At 35.3% G+C, this 20,044-nt stretch overlaps 2 protein-coding genes across 3 annotated transcripts in view; one reads left to right on the top strand and one right to left on the bottom strand.

The window, feature by feature from the left end:
* The window catches only part of LOC149775369 (clustered mitochondria protein homolog), a 110,919-nt gene extending 98,176 nt beyond the window's left edge, over positions 1 to 12,743 (top strand). The window contains exons 34-37 of the mRNA XM_089943970.1: positions 154 to 283; positions 1,802 to 1,939; positions 2,440 to 2,513; positions 3,029 to 12,743. Coding sequence (XP_089800096.1) covers positions 154 to 283; positions 1,802 to 1,939; positions 2,440 to 2,513; positions 3,029 to 3,281 — 595 coding nt within the window. The 3' untranslated portion in view covers positions 3,282 to 12,743. The remainder of the gene's footprint in view (positions 1 to 153; positions 284 to 1,801; positions 1,940 to 2,439; positions 2,514 to 3,028) is intronic.
* Positions 12,744 to 15,938: 3,195 nt separating this feature from the next.
* Positions 15,939 to 20,044, bottom strand: part of LOC149775368 (RNA N(6)-adenosine-methyltransferase mettl16-like) — a 55,987-nt gene continuing 51,881 nt past the window's right edge. For both annotated transcript variants that reach the window (XM_089943161.1, XM_089943162.1), the window contains one exon: positions 15,939 to 19,261. In XM_089943161.1, coding sequence (XP_089799287.1) covers positions 18,194 to 19,261 — 1,068 coding nt within the window. In that variant the 3' untranslated portion in view covers positions 15,939 to 18,193. The remainder of the gene's footprint in view (positions 19,262 to 20,044) is intronic.

Genomic DNA, 20,044 nt, shown 5'->3' with positions numbered 1-20,044 from the left:
TTAAAATAGTTTGTTTCCACAAACTTTGGTCAGGTCTTATTTAGTAAAAAGAAGCTATATTTTAGCATATTGCCATTTTGTTTTTTTAATACATGTTTGAAGTTAAGGTAGAGGAACACAATATTTTGTTAATTCTTCAATTTGTTTCCTTAGATTCTATGGTGCTAAAAGTCTGAAAGTTGCAATGAACTACCACTTGGTTGCAAGAACACATTCCTGCCGAGGAGATTTTCGAGCTGCTCTACAGAGTGAAAAAGAGGCATACCAGATTTACAAGCAGCTGGTATTTTTCCACTTGAACTTTATTGCTACATCAATAACTGGACATTACCATTTTTGTGAATCCAGAAGTTGAAATTCTTGATTCTTTTTTAGATAAGGAGCACAGACCCAGAAGCAATACTTGTGCTTGACACATCCTACATAGTATACCAATATATACACTGTTTCTTTTGTTGGAGATATGTATATCTATCTATATATATATATATATATATATATATATATATATATATATATATATATATATATATATATATATATATATATTAGGGTACTGTTTGGCATGCAGAATCCTGATAGTAATCACCTTGTCATTCATCTGTCTCTTTTCCTGTCTGTCTTTCCGTTTACACTAACTGTAACCATCAGAACTCTGCAACCTTTACACATGCCTGTATACTGTTTGATGTGTGAATTGCCTATAGACCTAGATGCACCTTTTGATGGTTTTATCTTTTCTGGTCCAATTTTTGTGGAATTGTCCTTTTGCCATTAATTTTAAATCTGTACAGCTGATCCCAGGCTTGAGAATCTTGAGAGATTTCGCTGATTTCAGGGATTTTTACTCCTGATTAGTGATTTTTGTTTAATTGGGAAACATATTGGGGAATTCTGACACTTTGAAGGAATTCTGCTATTTTGTTTTCTCATGCCTGAGGAACAAGTCCTTGAAGGTAATAGATTTCAAGGGTTCCACATCATTTACACTTGTCATGGTCCCTAAATATCCATCTTATTTTAATATGGTTTCACAGCAGAAGTTCCTCTGTTTCAGGCCATGTAGAGCAAATTCTAGTGAGCAGCCCTTTTGAAATGTACTAACAGTTCTGGTCTCAGTTGAATACATCTTTTTAAGTTAACATGGCCACAAATAGCATTATTAACCAATACCAGTTGATAATGTCTTTAAAAGAAGTCAAACCAACAAAGATTTATATTCTCATAATATAAGCATACTGTTAGTGTTGCTCATTTCAGATTGATCAATAATTTCGGATATATTCCTCAGTTTTGTGCATCAGCATAAATAATTACCAGTATCATCTTTTGTAAACGTGAATTTTCTATCATTGCTGCAAAAGAGAATTGAAAAAAATATGCAAATATTTAGAATGCCAAGAGTGAAACTGAGAGGTAGACCTACCATCCTTTAAGCAAGCTGGTGCAAAATTATGATTGTTGATAGGAAAAAGGTTTGGTTTAGTTTTCTGGAACCCTTTCATTGCAGACTGTAACATTTGCATCTATGCTTATGAATTTCTGTTTATAAATATAATAAATCAAGAATACTAGAATGCTGCTGGATAGTTTTTACTGGACAGAAAAAATTGATATGCTTTCTAACAATTAACAGAACCAGTTGCTAGATACATAAAGTGTATTTTTGTCTCAACTGTTGAGAAATGTATTAAAAACATTTGTCCCGGGTGTGCCAGATTTGAGGTGCTAAAAGACAAATTATTTCTATTTTGTTTGTAATCATACAATAGCATATTTATGTACTGTTGTTTATTTCTAGCTTGGAGATGAACATGATCGGACAAAGGAGAGTTCAGAGTGTCTGAAACACCTGACCAAACAAGCTGTTGTCTTCCAGAAGAAAATGAATGAGATTGTCAAAGGAGAAAACAAAAACATAGCTTTCCCACCACTTCAGGTAAGCTTGTGTGGATTATTATACACAGTACATGGGAGTTGACCTGTATTAACATGTACTGCTATGCCTTTTCCTTTTCCCCGTGTCGTGATTTTATCTCTTGACACATATGCTTAGGTGATATTTAGTTGTGATAGTGGAAGTAGTTTTCTTTTCTTTGTTTTATGCCATTTATTTCACATTTTAGTGTTGATAAATTTGGTAGTCATCAGGTTTTAAATGAAACTGATGATTTCACAAAGCAGTTTTAATTACTGGACCTTTTTTTTTAGCATCGCTTCTTTGGCACTCTAAATTTAAAATAGTTTGGAATTGACAAATACACTGAAAATGTTCCTCACTGTCTGAAATTGCAAATTGCCTGTTGCTCATTTCTTGAGCATCGCAAGTTGGCTCCTGTTTAAAAACAATGTCTAGCCCAAATAAATCTGACTTTTCTATATCTGTGGTAATTATGTGATACAATGTCTAATGTTTTTATGAATTTCATATACTTGCAGATCCAGACTCCTTCCTTGAACAGTGTACTAGAGACTCTCAATGTTATAAATGGAATTGTTTTTGTTCACATAAGGTACTGATTACAAAGTATAGAATGGCAAAGTAAATCCATTAGGATCACAGTTAATTTATTAAGTTGAAACTGCAAAAAGGGAACACAAAGGAATTAAAACACATTTTCTATTTAAAGGTCACTTGCCTTTTGGATATAATTTTCAGTGACCCAAAGTTTTGTACAACTTATTACAGTTACTGGTTCGGCAATATTTTTCCTGTTCTCCATGCCATTTTGTATCTCTTCTGTATGGAGACCCCAAAACTCGAAATCAGTAATATGAAATCATAATTTTAATGTGGCATTTACCATCATCATCTCTAGCAAAATAAAATATCAATATTTGTTCATTTGCCTATCAAGGCTAGGAAGAACCTTTCCTCATATATTTATAGATAATTATTGCATCTGAGTCTGCCTTAGAAATGGCCTCGGTTGTTTCCAAGTATTTATACACTGAAAGAACCTATGAAAAAGGTATATGAAGTATATTCCCTTTATTATTATTATTATTATTATTATTTCTAATTCAGTCCTGAGGAAATCGAGAAAATCAAGCAGGAGATGGCAAAAAAACCAGCAGCTGGCACTAAAGGCTCTACATCAGAAGAGTCTGTGGAAACAAAGGAAGAGTCCCTGTTAGTGGATGGAGAGATGGTAAAGGAGAAACAACTTTCACCAGTGAAGAATGAGATAGAAATTTCACCTGACAAGGAATTGGTGATGCTGAATGGAGGGCTTGATCATAATGGACCCACTGAGGTTTCCGTTGCTGATGGGTGTTAATGTTGCCATCAACAGTAAACTTAAATATGACAGTTTAGTGTTTAAAGAGGGGACAACTAGTCATTTAGAGGGATCATAAAGATGGCTTCTCAGCAACAATCTCTCAGTGGAACTGTCACAGAGCTAATTTTTGCTGGAGAATTTCTTGGTTTTGTATTCTTAAAAGCTCTTATTCTTCACTGTGAACACTTAAGTATATTTATGTAGATGAATTGTCTTGTGAAATCGAGAAAATGTTGTGTTCAATACAGGAAGATGGAAATTTTTTGATTGTGCAGATATATCAAAGAGCAGGAGGAATACAGGGACCTGATTCAAGCCATAGCTCTGTACACAGATTAAAAGCTGTCAGATTTTGTAGCCACTGTACTGGATATAATACTTTTACTTCATTAATGTAAAAGTTTTCATAATTAAAGGGGACCGCCCACTATAATGCAATAGTTCGAATCCATAAATGTTGATTACATTTTGTACCGAATTGTGGTATAGAGAGAAAGACACAAAAATATTATTGAATGCCTGTTCAAGTTGGGATGGAAGTGGGGTTGTGTATGGTTTTTAAAAAAAAACACCAGAAGAACACAGTAAATAATGTTTCTACCTGCCAGTTTATATAACAATTGGGGTACTTGATTAAAAACAGGGCCTTGCTTTGTAAAAACATTGTGAGGTGTATGCTGTAGGTTTTTGAAACTTAACTCAATTATTTTTATGCTTTTCACCTTGGCTGATGTTTTGAGTAGTGTCAGTGAATAAGGGACAGCTAAGACAAAAATAGCCCAAAACATGCTATTCCTGACATGACCATACTATATCCAATTTTATCTTGCAGTGAAGTGCATTAGAGTGGGGCTTCACTCTGTGTATAAATGGATCAGAGAATTGAATAGTGTTTTTCACATTTATGTTCTCTAACATAACAGGTGCACTTACTTTTTAAAAGAGAAACCAGTTAAAAATATGTATTTTTGTTAACTGTTAATCAGATATTTTGTGTTGGCATCTGTAACAAAATATTTTTCATATTTTGATTGGTTGTGTCAAGGTTCTTTCAGCACTGAGTAAGTGTTAAAAAAATCAAAATTATTCTCCACAATAATAAAACCCTCTAGTCACCTTGCATATGCATCTGGGTTCTTCACTCTGATTTTTTGCCTCCCTCTGTGAAGAAACTTGTTTATAATCCACAAACTTTAAATAAATTTCAAATAATGGATTACTGGTATAAAGACAATCGAGTGCTGATTCTTGTTGTGTCTCAAACTACTGTATGCACTCTTACAAAATTCAGTCCAACTTGAAATGGCATAGATCCTGATCTGCCATCTCATGTGCATTGGCAGATCAGGGTCTGTGTTGATTGTTTTTCTGATTACTCATAACAAGCTGCACAGACCCAGATATGCCCGCATATTGTGATGGCAAATATGGATCTGTTCAGTTTGCAGTTGGAATGTACTTGAAGGTGAGTATATTACAGGTATTATGGATGGATCTGTAAGCTCAGTGGTATGTGGTCTGGATTTTTGCTAATGTAGATTTTAGTGGCAGATCTGTATTATGTTTGTACTTAGAATCCTTGAAGATGAAAATAAAAAGATATAACTCTGGTTATGGGGGGGAGGGCAAAGGAAATAAATTCTTCGCATATGCAAAGTGCTTAGGGTTTTATGCTTCAGTTTACATGTTCTCGTGTAAGCACTCTTACAAGAAGAACATCTGCAACTAATGATTGATTTTTTTTATTGATTATGCTTTAAATTGTGCTAATCTAAAAATTTAAGATAAATCCTAATTGTATTTTTTTAGTTGTTCAAAGCTCACTGATTTGTTTTGTATTTTTTGTTTTGTTATTTCATAATGGTTTTATTCTTGAACTTTTATATTTACATTCTTGGAACTTGCCTTTAATTGGCACCTTATAGCTGGTATTGTGTTGACATACTGTTAATCGCTATACACATTTTACATAACTAAACGAAGAATAAGGAGGGGACAACCAGTTGTTTAGAGGGATCATAAAGATGGCTTGAGGTGTAGTCACCATGGCATCACCATCCATGTCTTACCTTGGTTAAAACTGTGGGCTTTATTGCTTTTGTCTGTATTTCTATTACTTTTTATTTAGGGTGAGTAGTTTTTGGTAAGAGTATTGCTAATTATTAGTGTATCAATGTTTTACCCAAGAACATGTAACATTTTGACTTGGTGGGCTTTTAGGGTCTCAAAAAGTACACATCTTAGTGTTTTGGGGCAAGTTTTTATGTATACTGATATGATCTTTATGTTTGTCAGATTAGTTATGTTGTGTACATTTTTCAAGTCTGTTATTAATAGTGATTACAGGGAATATGTCGAAACATGACTAAGGTAGGGTAGGTGTTCGGTAGTGTTGGTTGTTTGGTTTGGTTTGGTGCTTTTCAGCACAGCAACACAAGTAGGTTATTGAGCATCAAGGTAATTGGAATAAAGTGCTTTGTCAGTTGGGGACATGCCATGGTAGTTGACAGAGGCTGATCTGAATGTTGATCGTGTGTCCAGCATACTACCCACTGATCCACCATGCCTTTAAGTAGAGTTAAAATGAGCTAAGAAACTGTTAAAGAGTTTTGGGGGCAAGTTCATACTTGGCTATGCTTCTTTGAGACTCCTCATCACATGGTCATGGAGTTTTGGGAGAAGTAGTACACTACCATATTTTTGTTTTTTTTTCTTACCTGCTTTGCACATTTGAAAGTTTTGTTTACAATGTCTTAACAACTGTTGGTCTCGTAGTCATCACATTTAAACTTATATTTATTATTGGTTGAAGTAATGTTCAGATGGATTCATTTGATACCATGCATAGAGAATAGTGTATGGGTCAGTTTAAATTTAAAAAAAAGAGATGTGATTAATTTTTTCATGTTGTACTTCTTGGCAGTGTTGATTCCTGTGGTAATTAAATTGTATACATGAAATATCTGGAATTTTTAGAGGCCATCATACAAATAGGGAACCATTACCTGGTTTTTATTTTGAATGAGTTTGGTCTTTTCTTTTTAACTATTAGCCCTAGAGTTGTCAGATTACTCTTCTGTCTGTATTGATACATTTGCCTATCTGTTATATATATATATATATATATATATATATATATATATATATATATATATATATATATATATATATAGTAGATATTAGTTTGGGGAATGTACACTATAATGAAGATTGCAAGGAAGCTAGTTGTATTCCACAGACAGTATTGGTAATAATGGCTGCCGGATATTTCTGATCTTAACAGTTTGGTCTGTTTTAAGCCATTTGGAATAGTTGAGCTATGCAGTCCTGCAACAGCTTATTCAGTATAGGGCTTTGTTAGATAATTATGTAAAGATGAATTTGCAATGACGTATTGCTTTGTGGCAGATGACTAATTTATTTCCTTGAAATTCGTTTAGGTTATTTCCTACAGCTCAACAGGTCACATCAAGAATATAAAAGACCTTTTTCTATGCTTTAGGATAAAATAAATTCTCATTTTATTGCATAATTCTGTGTTACTTTCAAGTATTAATTTGTCAATTAATGTGTCTTACAAATACAAAAGAAAGAGCATCTTCGAATCCATTTAAAATACTGATGTTTAAGAACCATAATTAAAACTGTTACATCACTTTATTATGGGTGTCCAACAGTGTGATTGGAAATAAAGTGTTAAGGTTTGTTTTTAATATTGTGAAGAGACCAAATTGGTTGGTTTGTCTGACTTGTGTACATATTGAAATATTTTTTGATTGTATGTGTTTGTAATGAAATGGTGCAGAACCTACAATGAAATCATTTCGGGTAACGTTGCATTTGCTGATATAGATGGGCCTAGAATTAGTCAGATGTGTGGTAATTTATACTTAAGATTTGCAACTCTAACGTGTTAGTGCTGGGACATCATTTTTATAGTAAAACATCTCTGTAAGTGTCTTGTGAAGTAATTACTAACCCACCAACTTAATTGCATCTTGCTGAAATGACCCATAAATTACGGAAATGTTGAAAAATAACTAAAAATATTTCAGATTTGGTATATTGACTAAAATGGGTTTGATTGAGATTCAGATTTTCACAGACTAACATTACAGGGGTACCTCAGATTCTTGAATCTGCCCACGTTTTTCATGTAGAGGGCCTGTATTGTCAATATTTTGCTTACAGCATTTTCTTCAAATGTCCAACAGTCAAAAACAAGTTGAAGGTGAAAGGGATAGTTAGCCCCTTGTACAGTTCAACCATTCGGTATAGAAGTACGAAAAAAGATTGTACAAATTATTGAAGGAAAAACCACAAAGAAGGCAACAGTTATGTTTATTGGACATTGTCATTTCGATTTGGGTTTTAGATGATTGCCATCACCACCAGCAATTGTAAAAAAAAAAAACCACAATATGATGTCAAGATATCTGACAAGAAGCTACTGTTTTCCATGTGGTTTGGAATTGCAGTGTTTGAAACTGCTCAAGGTCATTAAGGTTCAAATTGTACTGTATACACTTTTTAGTTGAACATACATTTTTCTTCACTGTACACTTTTGAAGTTTTCAAATATGTATTCCAAGTCATAATAGCAGTACATATTAATTTCATTAAACCTTACTGAAAATTGGTCTAACTTCTAGAAAATATAGATTGCCTTCCTGTGATGTCTTGTTAGGATTGGCAGATTTGTAATTAGTATTTTTGTAGCTTTTGGGTCTCGTGTTAAATTGTCAAACCTTAGACATGTCCACTCTCAATTACAATATGATCCATTTAGTTTAACATCTAAACTCGGAGATGACAAGAAGTATTAGGATGACTAAAAACTTTGAAATAAGACCATAATTTTAAAATTTGATAATGCAAATATGGAGGTGCATGTCAGATAGCTACTCACTAGATTTTGGCACTGAAAATCATGCATTTTAGTGTCCTTTAATTATCCTCAGTAATAAGTGACATACATTCACATTGTCATGCACAGCTTTGAAACCATGAATAGTTAGGTTAATTGAGTCAGCCTTCTTGCATGTAGATGTCAAGAGAGAAAATATGTGCAACTAGTACAGTAGTGGAATTTGGGACCTCCTAAATGCTGATAGTATTTATAATAAACATTGATAGTGTTCAACCATTTGATGACTATATATCTTGCCTATTTCTGCATCATTTTCTGAGCTTTACAGATTTGTTGTTGTCTTAATTACACACAAATATCCTTGGTCACCCATCATTAACTGGGTCATTTTGGTGATAGGTGGGTACAAGAGGTCATGGTTATAATCAGTGCATGGCCATATTGGGAGTTGAATCCAAATACCTTCCTCTCATGACATGTACAAGTCAATGTCCCAGGTTTATCAATTAATCTTGTATTAATAGTGCATTCCATTCTCATCATTTGTTAGAAAATATCAGTCAGTATATTTTCATTTATATTTGTTTTTGCACTTGTTAAATAATGATATTGCATGCAACTTGTATATATTGCATTTAAACAGATTAGGCTATTGAAAATTGCATGGTTTTCATCCAGTAGTTGTAGAAATACTTGGTTTGTTATATAGATTTTATTTTCGTATATTTAGATAAATTTTACAAGATTGAATATAGAGAAATATATCAAGAGTTCATAGTCAAATTATGTTCATTTTTGTTTGCTGTGGATTATTATATTGTGATTGATTAGGTTTATGAAAGCTATGTGAAATAAAGAGTGCACAAGAAAGAAAGTGTTTCAGCTACAATAGCCCTATTATTTTCTCCTTGTCCATGAGGGATGTCTTTGTAGGAAATGTTTTCCTTGGCTGTGATTGCTTCATTAAATGTATTCACATGCGTATGATGTCCACATAATGTTGAATGGCATTGATCCAGTGTTGCTGTGAAAAATCCTTTTTTTTGGCAGCCTGGGACAAGCTGAAGCTTTTGCTTAGCAAATATAATCCAAATTATGAAGGAAATGTCCAGATCTGCACAGTTTAATTGAAATTTCCATTCTAGTTAAATCAAGCACTGTAGGATTTTTCCATTCCTATGTTATGTGCCGTTGCACATGTGCTGGTTGGTAAGGCTCTACACACTATTATTGGGATTTAAACTGTTTACTGCAGGTCGTGATCTACACACTTCTATTGGATTTTTACTGTTGAGTGTGCATCATACAATAATAAATACAATTGGTCACTTTGTAATTTTCTTACTCTAGGTAGAAAAGAATGTTGGTTATACATATGGGAAGAACATACCTGCTGTATTCCCAGACTGTGTGGGGGTAGGGTGGAGTTTGGGACTCCAGAAGCATCTTTTGAAATCTCAAAGTGGTCAGTGTGCTTGACCCAAAAAAAGATGTTGAATTTGGAACAAGTTATTTTTTCATGAAAGCCTTTTGAAAATGTCTGGAAGTTCAGATCTCATCAAAAAGAAAACAACAGGTTTTTGAAACATTTAATACAATTGCAAACAAGCAATAATTCCTAGGCTTGGCATTGTCTAATACATGCACATGCATATCCACTCGCAGAATCACAACCATACAGTAAATAAATTAAAAATGTATCAACAGTTTGTCTTTAAAATCATTTGAACTGCACAGTATTTTCTTAATTAGATGTAGTCGAGGAAGTGTCGAACGTGCTGGGTGGTGTTGAAATGTTGATGGATATTATGTACCCAAGAGTGACTAATGTTGATTTGGTGTTTGTAGTGTGTGCAAAAAATAAAATGCACCCCTTGCTGATATGTTTCACAAAGTCTAACTCCATCCAGGAAACTCGTGAAATTTCGCTCTGCTCACAGAATGCTTATTCTTACCTAAATTACAGCTGTATTCAACATTTTGCCTTAAAAATGAATAACATTTGCACACTGTTCTAACTACTGAAAGAATTGTTTTGTATTTTATATACGGAATGAAATCAAGTTTGAAGAACTGTTGCCACTGATCACGTAAATTGCCAATTATCTTGAATAAAGATGGCTGAAACATTCTCATTGAAGGCATTAATAATAATAATAATAAATTTTCTTCTTGGACACCCATCTCTTTGGTTTACTGAACTTCACTTAAGTAAATCTGATTAATGGACTAGCACACAGCTGTTGTCAAAGGATGTAACAGCGTGCTATTTTCAAACAGGTAAATAATCTGAAATCTGACTGCCTGTCCTTTTATTGCCATAATAGTTTCACTTGGGCTCAAAGCAGGACTGTTTATACAGATGTATATTGTGGTGGTAAAAATTGATCTCTTCTGTTAGTTTTTCCCTTTTCAAGATTTCTCAAAAGGTTGGCTATTTGACGACAGTGTATTATAGCAGGTATGGAAGAGCGTATATTCTGAACATGGGTCCTCTTTAAATGGTAGATACTTGAGCATTACATCATTTGTCAGCAAAGGAACCATTGTTTGTGAGGGAACATAAAGATGGAGAAAATGAAATTGTTTTGGTTTTTATTGGTTAAAAATGGTTCATTTTGTTGAGTGTCAGGATAATGCCCTCCTGAACATGCCACTGGAACAAATATAAAAACTGGAGATTTAAGACGAACTAAGTACCATATTTTCAGTGACCCACACAAGTTTTCTCTAAAAGTTAATGCAGAGGAAACAATTTGAACTCTGCAGACCTTATATCAAAGATAGATGTCCAGCTTGATATAAACTGTCCAATTCAGTTTTTGGTTTTTACTTTATGTAAAAATTTGCTAACATTACAGTCTGTGGAATTTGACATAGCTAGATCATTAACTTTGCTAATCTTTGTATTAGGTATTTCAAAGTGGCACATTTAATGTGATGTTTTAAAATGTAGTCACAATGGCAAGTGATATTGGATGTTGGTGGACAGTAGTACTAGTCCAGGCATTGTTCTTTTCTTGTATCTTTTAAGAAATTATCAAGCTCTTGTAGCCAGAATCCTGTCTTTATCGGAAACCTGAACCGTTTTTCTTAAGGTTCTCCCCTCTCGTCAACTTTGTTTTGAATAGTGAAGTTTTCTCACTAATGTCTTAAACATTTTGTTTAGAAGACACGGGTTTTTTAAATTGGTCTCCATTTGTCTGTCTTTATGTCTTTACATCTACAGTGTCTTTAATTTCTTGCAAAAATAAAATCGAGTCTTGAACCAATTTTAGTTTGCAGACGTCCTCGATCAGATAATCAAGGATCTGCTGATTGGTGCAGCTGTGGCTCCCAATTGTTTGATCCATCTTCTTGCATCCTGTATCATAAATAACAATGAAATATATTGTAATCAATTGAATGTGAAGAAAATTTTATGTACAGCTTTAATCTGATAAGACTTCAAACAAGTAAATGCAGATTTACTGCACAATCATTTAGCTGAATTAATTGATGAGGATTTTAGTTCAGTGTCCTCGATCAGATTATCAGTGATCTGCTGATTGGCACAGCTGTGGCTCCCAATTGTTTGATCATCTCCTTTCATCCTGCATGATAAATAACAGTGAAATGTAATCAATTTTTATATGAAGCACTATATTGAGGGTTTTAGAGACCAGATAGAAATATCCACCGTGTATCATGCAACTATTACTATAGTTTGAGAAATCCATCCTAAAAAAATCCTCAGGGCTGTTCTATTAAAACGTACACGAGACTCGAAGGGGATGGGGGGGCACTTTAAAATCTCTAAAATCTTGAATCGGTGTGGATGAGCGGCCAAAATTTGTATTGAAACAAAAGTTGAGATGAGGGGTTGCTATTCTAGTAAAACATGCTTGGGACCTAGGAAAGGTACTTTCAATGTTGAGTAGTTACCTAAAGATGTAATTTAGGATTTTGAATAATTTTCATGTGGACTCCTTAAGTAATCAGAGGTCGTATGAAGGAGTCTTGATGTATGTGCATTTAAATTTCACCATTTGTTGTTTACATATCTGCTTTTCCTTTAAAAATATTTCCCCAAAGGTCATTTGGAGTGTATTCTGTGGTAATAGGTATATTTTACAAAGCTCAATATTCACAAATATTTTGTTGAACTAGCAGTGCAGAGCTGAATAAGCTAACCAGCAAGCAATTTAAGTGACTATATCATGAGTGTTTCAGCTGGATATATTTAAACACATTCTTAAGATAACAAACGATTTTGCCATTAGTCTTTGATCTCGTTCGAGAAAGCATTTCATGAGGTTTCATTCAGAGAATGTATTTTGCAGATGGGATCAATTTTCTGTAGATAAATCAGAATAATTGGAACATGTTTAATATTTGTGACATTACAAGTCATCTTGAACTGATAATTAAATTGCATAAAGATCTTTAATACAGATTTAATTTACTTGTTGAAAGGGCAGTTTTTGAGCTTTGTCTGTATGAACCAACAAGGAATTGTTTGTGATTATTTGTGTGATGTAGTAGTTGCCAGTCTGTTACTGGACTTGAATTTTTTTAACAAAATTAATAAAACTAGTTTGCTACACAAAGGTTGTCTGTTTTCATTTAGCAGGTGAGATCTTTTGTGACCAGAGGTAAGGTTTCCCATTAAAAAATTTTGGTGCATCATTCAACAGTTGTGAAAAAATTTGCTACCACTATTTGTGATTCATGGGTCTTTACTTCATTCTTACTGCTCTGGTGGCCTAAGTGGTTAGAGTATCTGCCCCAGATTTGGGAGGTTGCAGGTTTGAACCCTGGGCGAGTCAGACCAAAGACTTAAAAATGGTACTAGCAGCTGCCTTGTTAGGTGCTCAGCGTTAAGAGGTTAGTGTTAGGACTGGTCAGCATGGTGTCTGGATAATAACTGGGTGGGACATGATGCTCCAGCACTAGATATCACTATAAACTGCCACACCGCAGACATCTTAGCGATATCACTAAATTGTTAACGCTATGTTAAAAATCAAAGTTACTCACACTTCCTTCTGTCCCAAGAATCTTTTAGTTCTGGTGACATACAATTGAGTTGCACCTGCCCAGGTGGGATGAGCATGTCCTCAAGGTAGGCTTCGTTCTGGTGACATACAAGTGAGTTGCACCTTTCTGATGATTGGTAAGAACAGATCTCTATCTTAGAGATGTGCTTGTCGTATCTTCACAATCAGATTAGTATTTGATCAGGGAATGGTAATACTGATCAACTGCGGATCACTAATTACAAGTAACCAGTCACACACATTGAACAGCTGGGACAAGTTTAGATCATCAGTCTGTGAATAGGGATCAGGTTGATAACTCCATTGTCTCTCTTACCAATCTCATTAGCGATGGGGAGTATAGGTTTACTTGCCTGTCAGGGAAAGGGGATCAGATTACCCCTCCCTTTACATGTAATGAGCCCTACCCATGTGTTTCAAGGAATGGCACATATGACGGGTAGGAGACCTGCTTAGCCATATCCAACCTCATTTATCAAAGAGATGGGCCTCCAAGACTGTTGAGAAGGAATAAGTGGTCCAATTTGTCTAAGAGGACATCTAGTTCGTTTAACACCATTACGCCCTATCAGTGGTTATGAAATGACAAAAAAAAACAACTAGACATCTTCCTCTCAGAAGAGGTAAGCCAATCCCGTCTTACCTCATGAGCTGGTTCAGGAAGACAATGCAAAAATCCATTCTCATGGACTTGAACGAGCTCAGTGAAGATCCTTTTGTGTCGGGACCTTGCCCTTGACTCAGATTTTTTGCTCCTGTTAGGTCAGGTGCTTGAGAAAGAAATCGGGTTGCTTGATAAGGTGGGAAACAAAGTCAGCTACAGTTGTTGCACAGATTTGTGCCCAAAGCCATCATGGGCTAAGGACACCAAGATTCTCTCTGGTCTGAAGAGTGTTCTTTGTCCTGCTTTCCTTAAGCACTTCTGCTACTTGCACATGCTGTACAAGTACAGCATGAAGGCGGAAACTCTGTAGTAAAGATCCCCAGTGCTGTGACAGCAGCTTCCATTGTGGCCATCTCTTGGGCTGATCTACCAACAGTTGAAGCAGATTGCTGAACCACTACTGTTGGTGACATAGGGTCTATCGGAACTGGCCAAGCATTGGAGATCCAGACTTTGTCGAGCACCTTTGGAATTGTTTTGAAAGGTGAGAAGGCATATGCATACAATTGTACTATGGACTGAAAGCATCCACTGCCCAGGCCCTCTGATATGGTACTGAAGACAAGGGAGCATATTGCGTATCATAGCAAACAAGTCAACAAAGAGTCTCCCCCACAGTTGGAAAAGTGACCATTCATTGAAGACCATATGCTTCCCTCTGGACATATTGACTGCCAGGATATTCCTCTTGCCTGGAATATGGCAGTCTTAGGGAGTGATTTCTGAGGAGTCTGTGCATTGGAGGAAGCTCTGGACTTGCACACAAAGAGAAGGAGCATGTTTACCTCCTTCATACATGAAGTTTGCTTCTAATGACTGGTTGCCCAAGGTGACCATGAAGAAATGAAGCCTTATGAGGTTGGCACATGCCTGTATGGATAGGAGCACTGACTGCATTTTTGCAGGTTTATATGAAGGGTCACTTCTCTGGAACCAAGAACTAAATTCTCTGGCTCCAAGGGAGCACCCCACCCTGAATCGGATGTGTCACATGGTTAGTATAGGTCCTTGCAAATTGGAAATATTAATTTTTGTTAAACATACATAAGGCCAGAAAAAGTGCTATGTTTAAAAAAAAAGTAAAATTAGTTCAAAAGTCCTTAATTTTTCTAATTTTTTCATCAGTAATATCAGCCTTTTTGTGAGAGAAACCAAACAATTTTTCTTTATCGAATGATAAACGAAGAACTCACCAGAAAAAGAAATGGAAGTCAGTATAACAATCAGCACACCTCAAAAGTATCTATGGACTCTTTTAGTAGGGAGGTATGGAATCAGCTGAGTTGTGGCGATGTTTGGTGCTTACATTCAAGACATATTTCCTTATAAAGTCCTTGCCCAATATTTTCATAAAAGGGTGTGAACCATGGTGCGAGTGTATGTAAACAAAGGGTCAGTGGTATCAATTGGGACATAAACTGGTCCAAATTAGCCACCAATACTGGTGACATCAAAACCAATGCATGTGATGGTCAAAGTTGGATCCTTCCTGGGATCTGAGCTGATGGAGGGTCCTTGTGTAGTCTTCAGTTTGCTTATAACTGGAAACTTGAGGGCGCAAATAAAGTCTACAAGTTCAGACTCCCCGGGATAGGTAAAGATGAGAACTCTGTAAGGTCTTGGCCTGAAGAGACGCTATGAGGGAAAGGATTCAGTCAAGTATATCTAAATGAACATGAACTCTACCTTGACTGGTGAGGTAATTCATACACATATATCAAGTCCTGAGAAGGGATGAAATCCAGCTTCTCTCGGTCTGGGATAAGTTGTAAAAATACTGGAGGATGGGGATCACAATAATCACATACAAGTTTTTCAGCTGAGGTTGCTTCTAACATTTATAAAGGAAAATGTGAATTTAAGATTTTAAGAGATAATACAAACGTGTTTTATTTTAACAAAGCATGTGATGCATTATGTTGTCAAAGACCATGTTTATGTTGTCAAAGACCATGTTTATGTTTATGTTGTGAAACAATATTACAACTGGGCCATGTCTGTAGACAAGTTTCTGGCAAGATGATGGCAGAAGATGTACAAAATGAACTGACTTGCAGACAAGAAAAACAAACACTGTAAAAGCAACTAGAATACTTTATGTGTAAAAAATTTCGGAAACAATTAAGCTGTCAAGCATAGGTAGATACAACCTTCCTATACCTCACTTGACCAGTAGTGTATTCAGGAAAATTGACAATTTTCATTAGTATACAAATTATCTGGACAAAAGAAATTTTTTATTAGTGTCTGGAGATTCAAGTCAAGCTATCAAGCAAAGATAGATGCAACCTTCCTATACCTCACTTGACCAGTACTGTACTCAGGAAAATTGCCAATTTTCATTAGTATACGAATTATCTGGACAAAAGTAATTTTTTATTAGTGTCTGGAGATAATGGTAACACTCTGTTGTCATGGAATGCTAGAAAATCCTGTAACTGATGCTGAAAAAAGGCTACTAATTCAAAGTATTAGTAATATTTAGGCGCATGTGAAATTTAGATGAAATGCAATGAACCGTAGTAAAATATTGCTGGAAATGTAAAAAGCAGATAATTCGGTGGGTGGGTGAGGGGCCTTAACTCCTGCAAATGATGTCACAAAATGCAAGAAATTAAACTTGTAAGTATATAACACCTTTATATACTAACAAGTTTAATTTCTAGTATTTTGTGACATCATGCCAAATATGGTTGCAGTAACAATACTTAGTCCAGTTTTGCTGCTTAAATTTAAGGTGGAGTGAATATTAAAGGCTATAACTCCTCTAAATGCTGAACACTGGAAATGGAGGTCATTCAAGGTCTTGTCAATATAAATTACATGCCAAATGTTTGGTTGAAGTCCAATATCCATGGAAAAGTAAAGTAGCCTGGTACCCTGGTGTTCCTATGATGCTCTGCACAAGGACTAGCTCATACTGGTGGAAAAATTCAAGATGGCAGAATTAAAACAAAATGTGTTGGCAATAAAGAAATAGCGTTAAATCAGTTATTTTCAGCTATATTGACACTGGCTTTTTCATTTTATTAGTCACAACTATGTTAATTAAAGAAGTACCAAGCATTTGTTTAAAGTGTCTCTATTCAGTAGTCATTTTTCAACCATTATGTGTGAGGTGGGGCTGGGTTACGGTGAGAGATTGGGCAACGTTATGGTTGTACTTTAAAGATGTGTCAAACTAAAAATAATGGTGCAAAAACCAAAGTCAGGAGAATGATCAAGGGACATAACTCTTGTAAATGTGATGGAACACAGGAAATGCAATGTCAGGTCTCATCAAGATAACGGCACATACCAAATTTGGCTGAATGATGTCATGGAATGCTGGAAATCAACTCATTTTAGGTCTGATTAAGGCCAAATTGGGGTGAATAACTAGTAAATCATGTTGTGGAACACTAGAAATCCAAATCATTCAAGATCTTGTGTGTGTGTAAATTTTTAGATTTTTAACGTAGCTTTAACAATTTTTCAGTCATATTGCTACGATGTCTGGACAGTTTATAGTGATGTCTAGCACTGGGGCATCATGCCACAGACCTGTAGCACAATGTCCCACCCAGTCACATTATCCTGACACCAGGCGGACCAGTCCTAACACTAACCTCTCAATGTTGAGTGCCAAGCAAGGCAGCTGTTAGTACCATTTTTGCAAGTCTTTGGGATGACTCAGCTGGGGTTTGAACCCGCGACCTCCTGCATCTGAGGCGGACGCTCTAATGACTAGGCCACCGGAACGGTGTTCAAGGTAAAGGCATATACCACATCTGATTAAAATGATGTTGAGACAGATCAGGATAAAGCTTTTCTGCTGAAACCAAAGTCACGTGCTGAGGCAACCATGAGGCACAAGTCCTATCAATATTACCATGCAATGCTTAAACTCTGGATTCAATATTTCATCAAAATAGAGTTGCATGTCAAATCTAGGTGAAATCCAACAGTACTTTGTAAAGCTGTGCTGTGGAAATGAAAATTAGGAGGACAGGCAATCTTAGACCATAATTTCTGGGAATGATGACACCGAAAGCTGGAAATAAAAAGTGTAAAGTTCTTATCAAGCTGCATACCAAATCTGTTTAAAATCCACTAGTTCCCAATAAGGTTTTCTTGAGGAAACAAATTGTTGATGACTGGACAGATTTGATTATTCAAGGATTCTGCTCACTGAAATGAAAGAGCAATAGTAAATTGAATAGATTGGTTGTACATGCTGTATATGATTATGGTAAATTTGATTCAATATATTTTTGATAAATATATTAATATGGTCTTGCTAAACTGGATGTACACATTAAACTTGAAGGATAAAACCATTCTGAAAGCATCATATTTATGGTACTTTGAGTTTCACTTGGTTTTTGAGGTACTGCAATATCTGTTGCACATGTTCTTTGTTCTGACCATCCACCCAGATTATTTCCATGTATATTGTTCTTCCTCTCTTTTTCAGATTGAAGTAGCACTTTAAAATATAACCTCCTTCCTTCTCTAGAGTATCAAAACCTGGCGTCTTGGCTAGAACAAACCCTGGCTTCTGATCAGGATTTATTATGGATTCTCCAGCTCCCATCCTGATTACCTCCCCTCCAAGGTCCAAAGATCCTGATGATTCCTTAATCAGATTTCCAGAGTTATCTCCAGCACAAGAAATATTTGATTCCATCTTTGCCACAAGATTGGAAGTATTTGAAAACGTGGAATTTTCTGCTGTTGAATCTACGATAATTACCTCTTGTTCCTTGAATAAATTGCTACCCACCCTATTTTCCATACTGGTACCTCCCGTGAATCCCAGTAGTACTTGGTTTGAAATACATGTTTTCTCCACAACTGTTGAGTGTGCACTCTGATCTGAAGCTGATGTGACCAGAACTTGCTCAGTAACCGGAGAGGTCTTGTGTCGCTTACATTGAGCTTCAGTTTCACCTTCGCTGAGTGCATCGATAGGTCTTTTCTTGACATTTATTACCGAAGCAGCACTTTGTCCCATATTATCCTCCTTCAAATTTGAGTTACCAAACTGACTGACTGTACACTTTTTATCAACTTCACCTGACTTGAAATCCTGTATCTGACATTTAGCCAACTCAACATTTTCATGCCCTTGATTTAACTGTACATTATCTTTGACTGTACCAGCTCCTTGTTTTCCATTTATAATTTTTTTTTCATCCATACAATGTACACTGAAATTTTGATCTGGTTCATTGCCTTCTTGTAAGGTTGCCTTTTGGGTCTCCATTGAAACAAAATCACTTCCCTGATTGATGTTTGGCATGGTTTGAATCTGCCTCTGTTTCTCTCTGCGCTTTCGTCTTTGGTTACACCAGGAGTTCTCCTTAGCAATGAGAGTGTACATGGCCACTCCTCTGTTGCACCTTTGCTCCTTATAATCAATCTGGGAAAAAAATGAAATTCAAAATATAAAAATTGTCATTGGGAGGAAAAGTAGCTTTATAAAATTATAAATTAGTGACAACTGAATTTCTTTGCTGAAATAACATACAAATTTTAATCGAGATATTAAAAAAATGTTAGAAATACAACAGATAATTGAACTTGTATCAATGTACAAATGAAACTACTTCATATAAAAACCAACCTGTATTCACAAGATTTTAACCAATTACATATCTAAAAATTCTTTGGTATATAAAAACAGGATTTTCTTGTATTACTCAAACATGTTAGTAACTACATGTACTTTAAGTTAAAATTACTTTAACTTCACTATTATCTGTGGGCTATCAGATCTGACTGTTTTGTGGCTGTCAAAAACTAGGAATGTAAAAACCCAAATGAACAATCAACCCATTTCTGCAATCCAGGAATTTAAGTATAATCAAGGAGAATGTCACTCTTTACAAAACCACAATAAGACTCCCAAACGGATTTTGGAACATTCACCTGCTGATGTCTGTGTAATAGAAAAATGCAAGATGGCAGAGAAATCTTTGAAAATATGCTTTCATAAGAAATTTCTTCCAATTCTATTTATCTCATACATTGATAAAATAACTGTTTCTAGGCTTTATACTTCTGTATCTTCATCTGTATTTGACAGAATATTAAAATATTGAAAGGTCTTTATTCCAGGATACTTTGTGTCAAAGTTGTACAAAATGTGTTAAGCAGGTTTTTGGGATCAAGCTGTTTCAATTTTTGGGGGGTAATGGTAACC

The sequence above is a fragment of the Sinohyriopsis cumingii genome, chromosome 19, assembly GCF_028554795.1.
Source record: "Sinohyriopsis cumingii isolate HCF-2022 chromosome 19, ASM2855479v2, whole genome shotgun sequence".
Classification (NCBI taxonomy): Eukaryota; Metazoa; Mollusca; class Bivalvia; order Unionida; family Unionidae; genus Sinohyriopsis; species Sinohyriopsis cumingii.
This window is presented reverse-complemented; position numbering and strand designations above follow the sequence as displayed.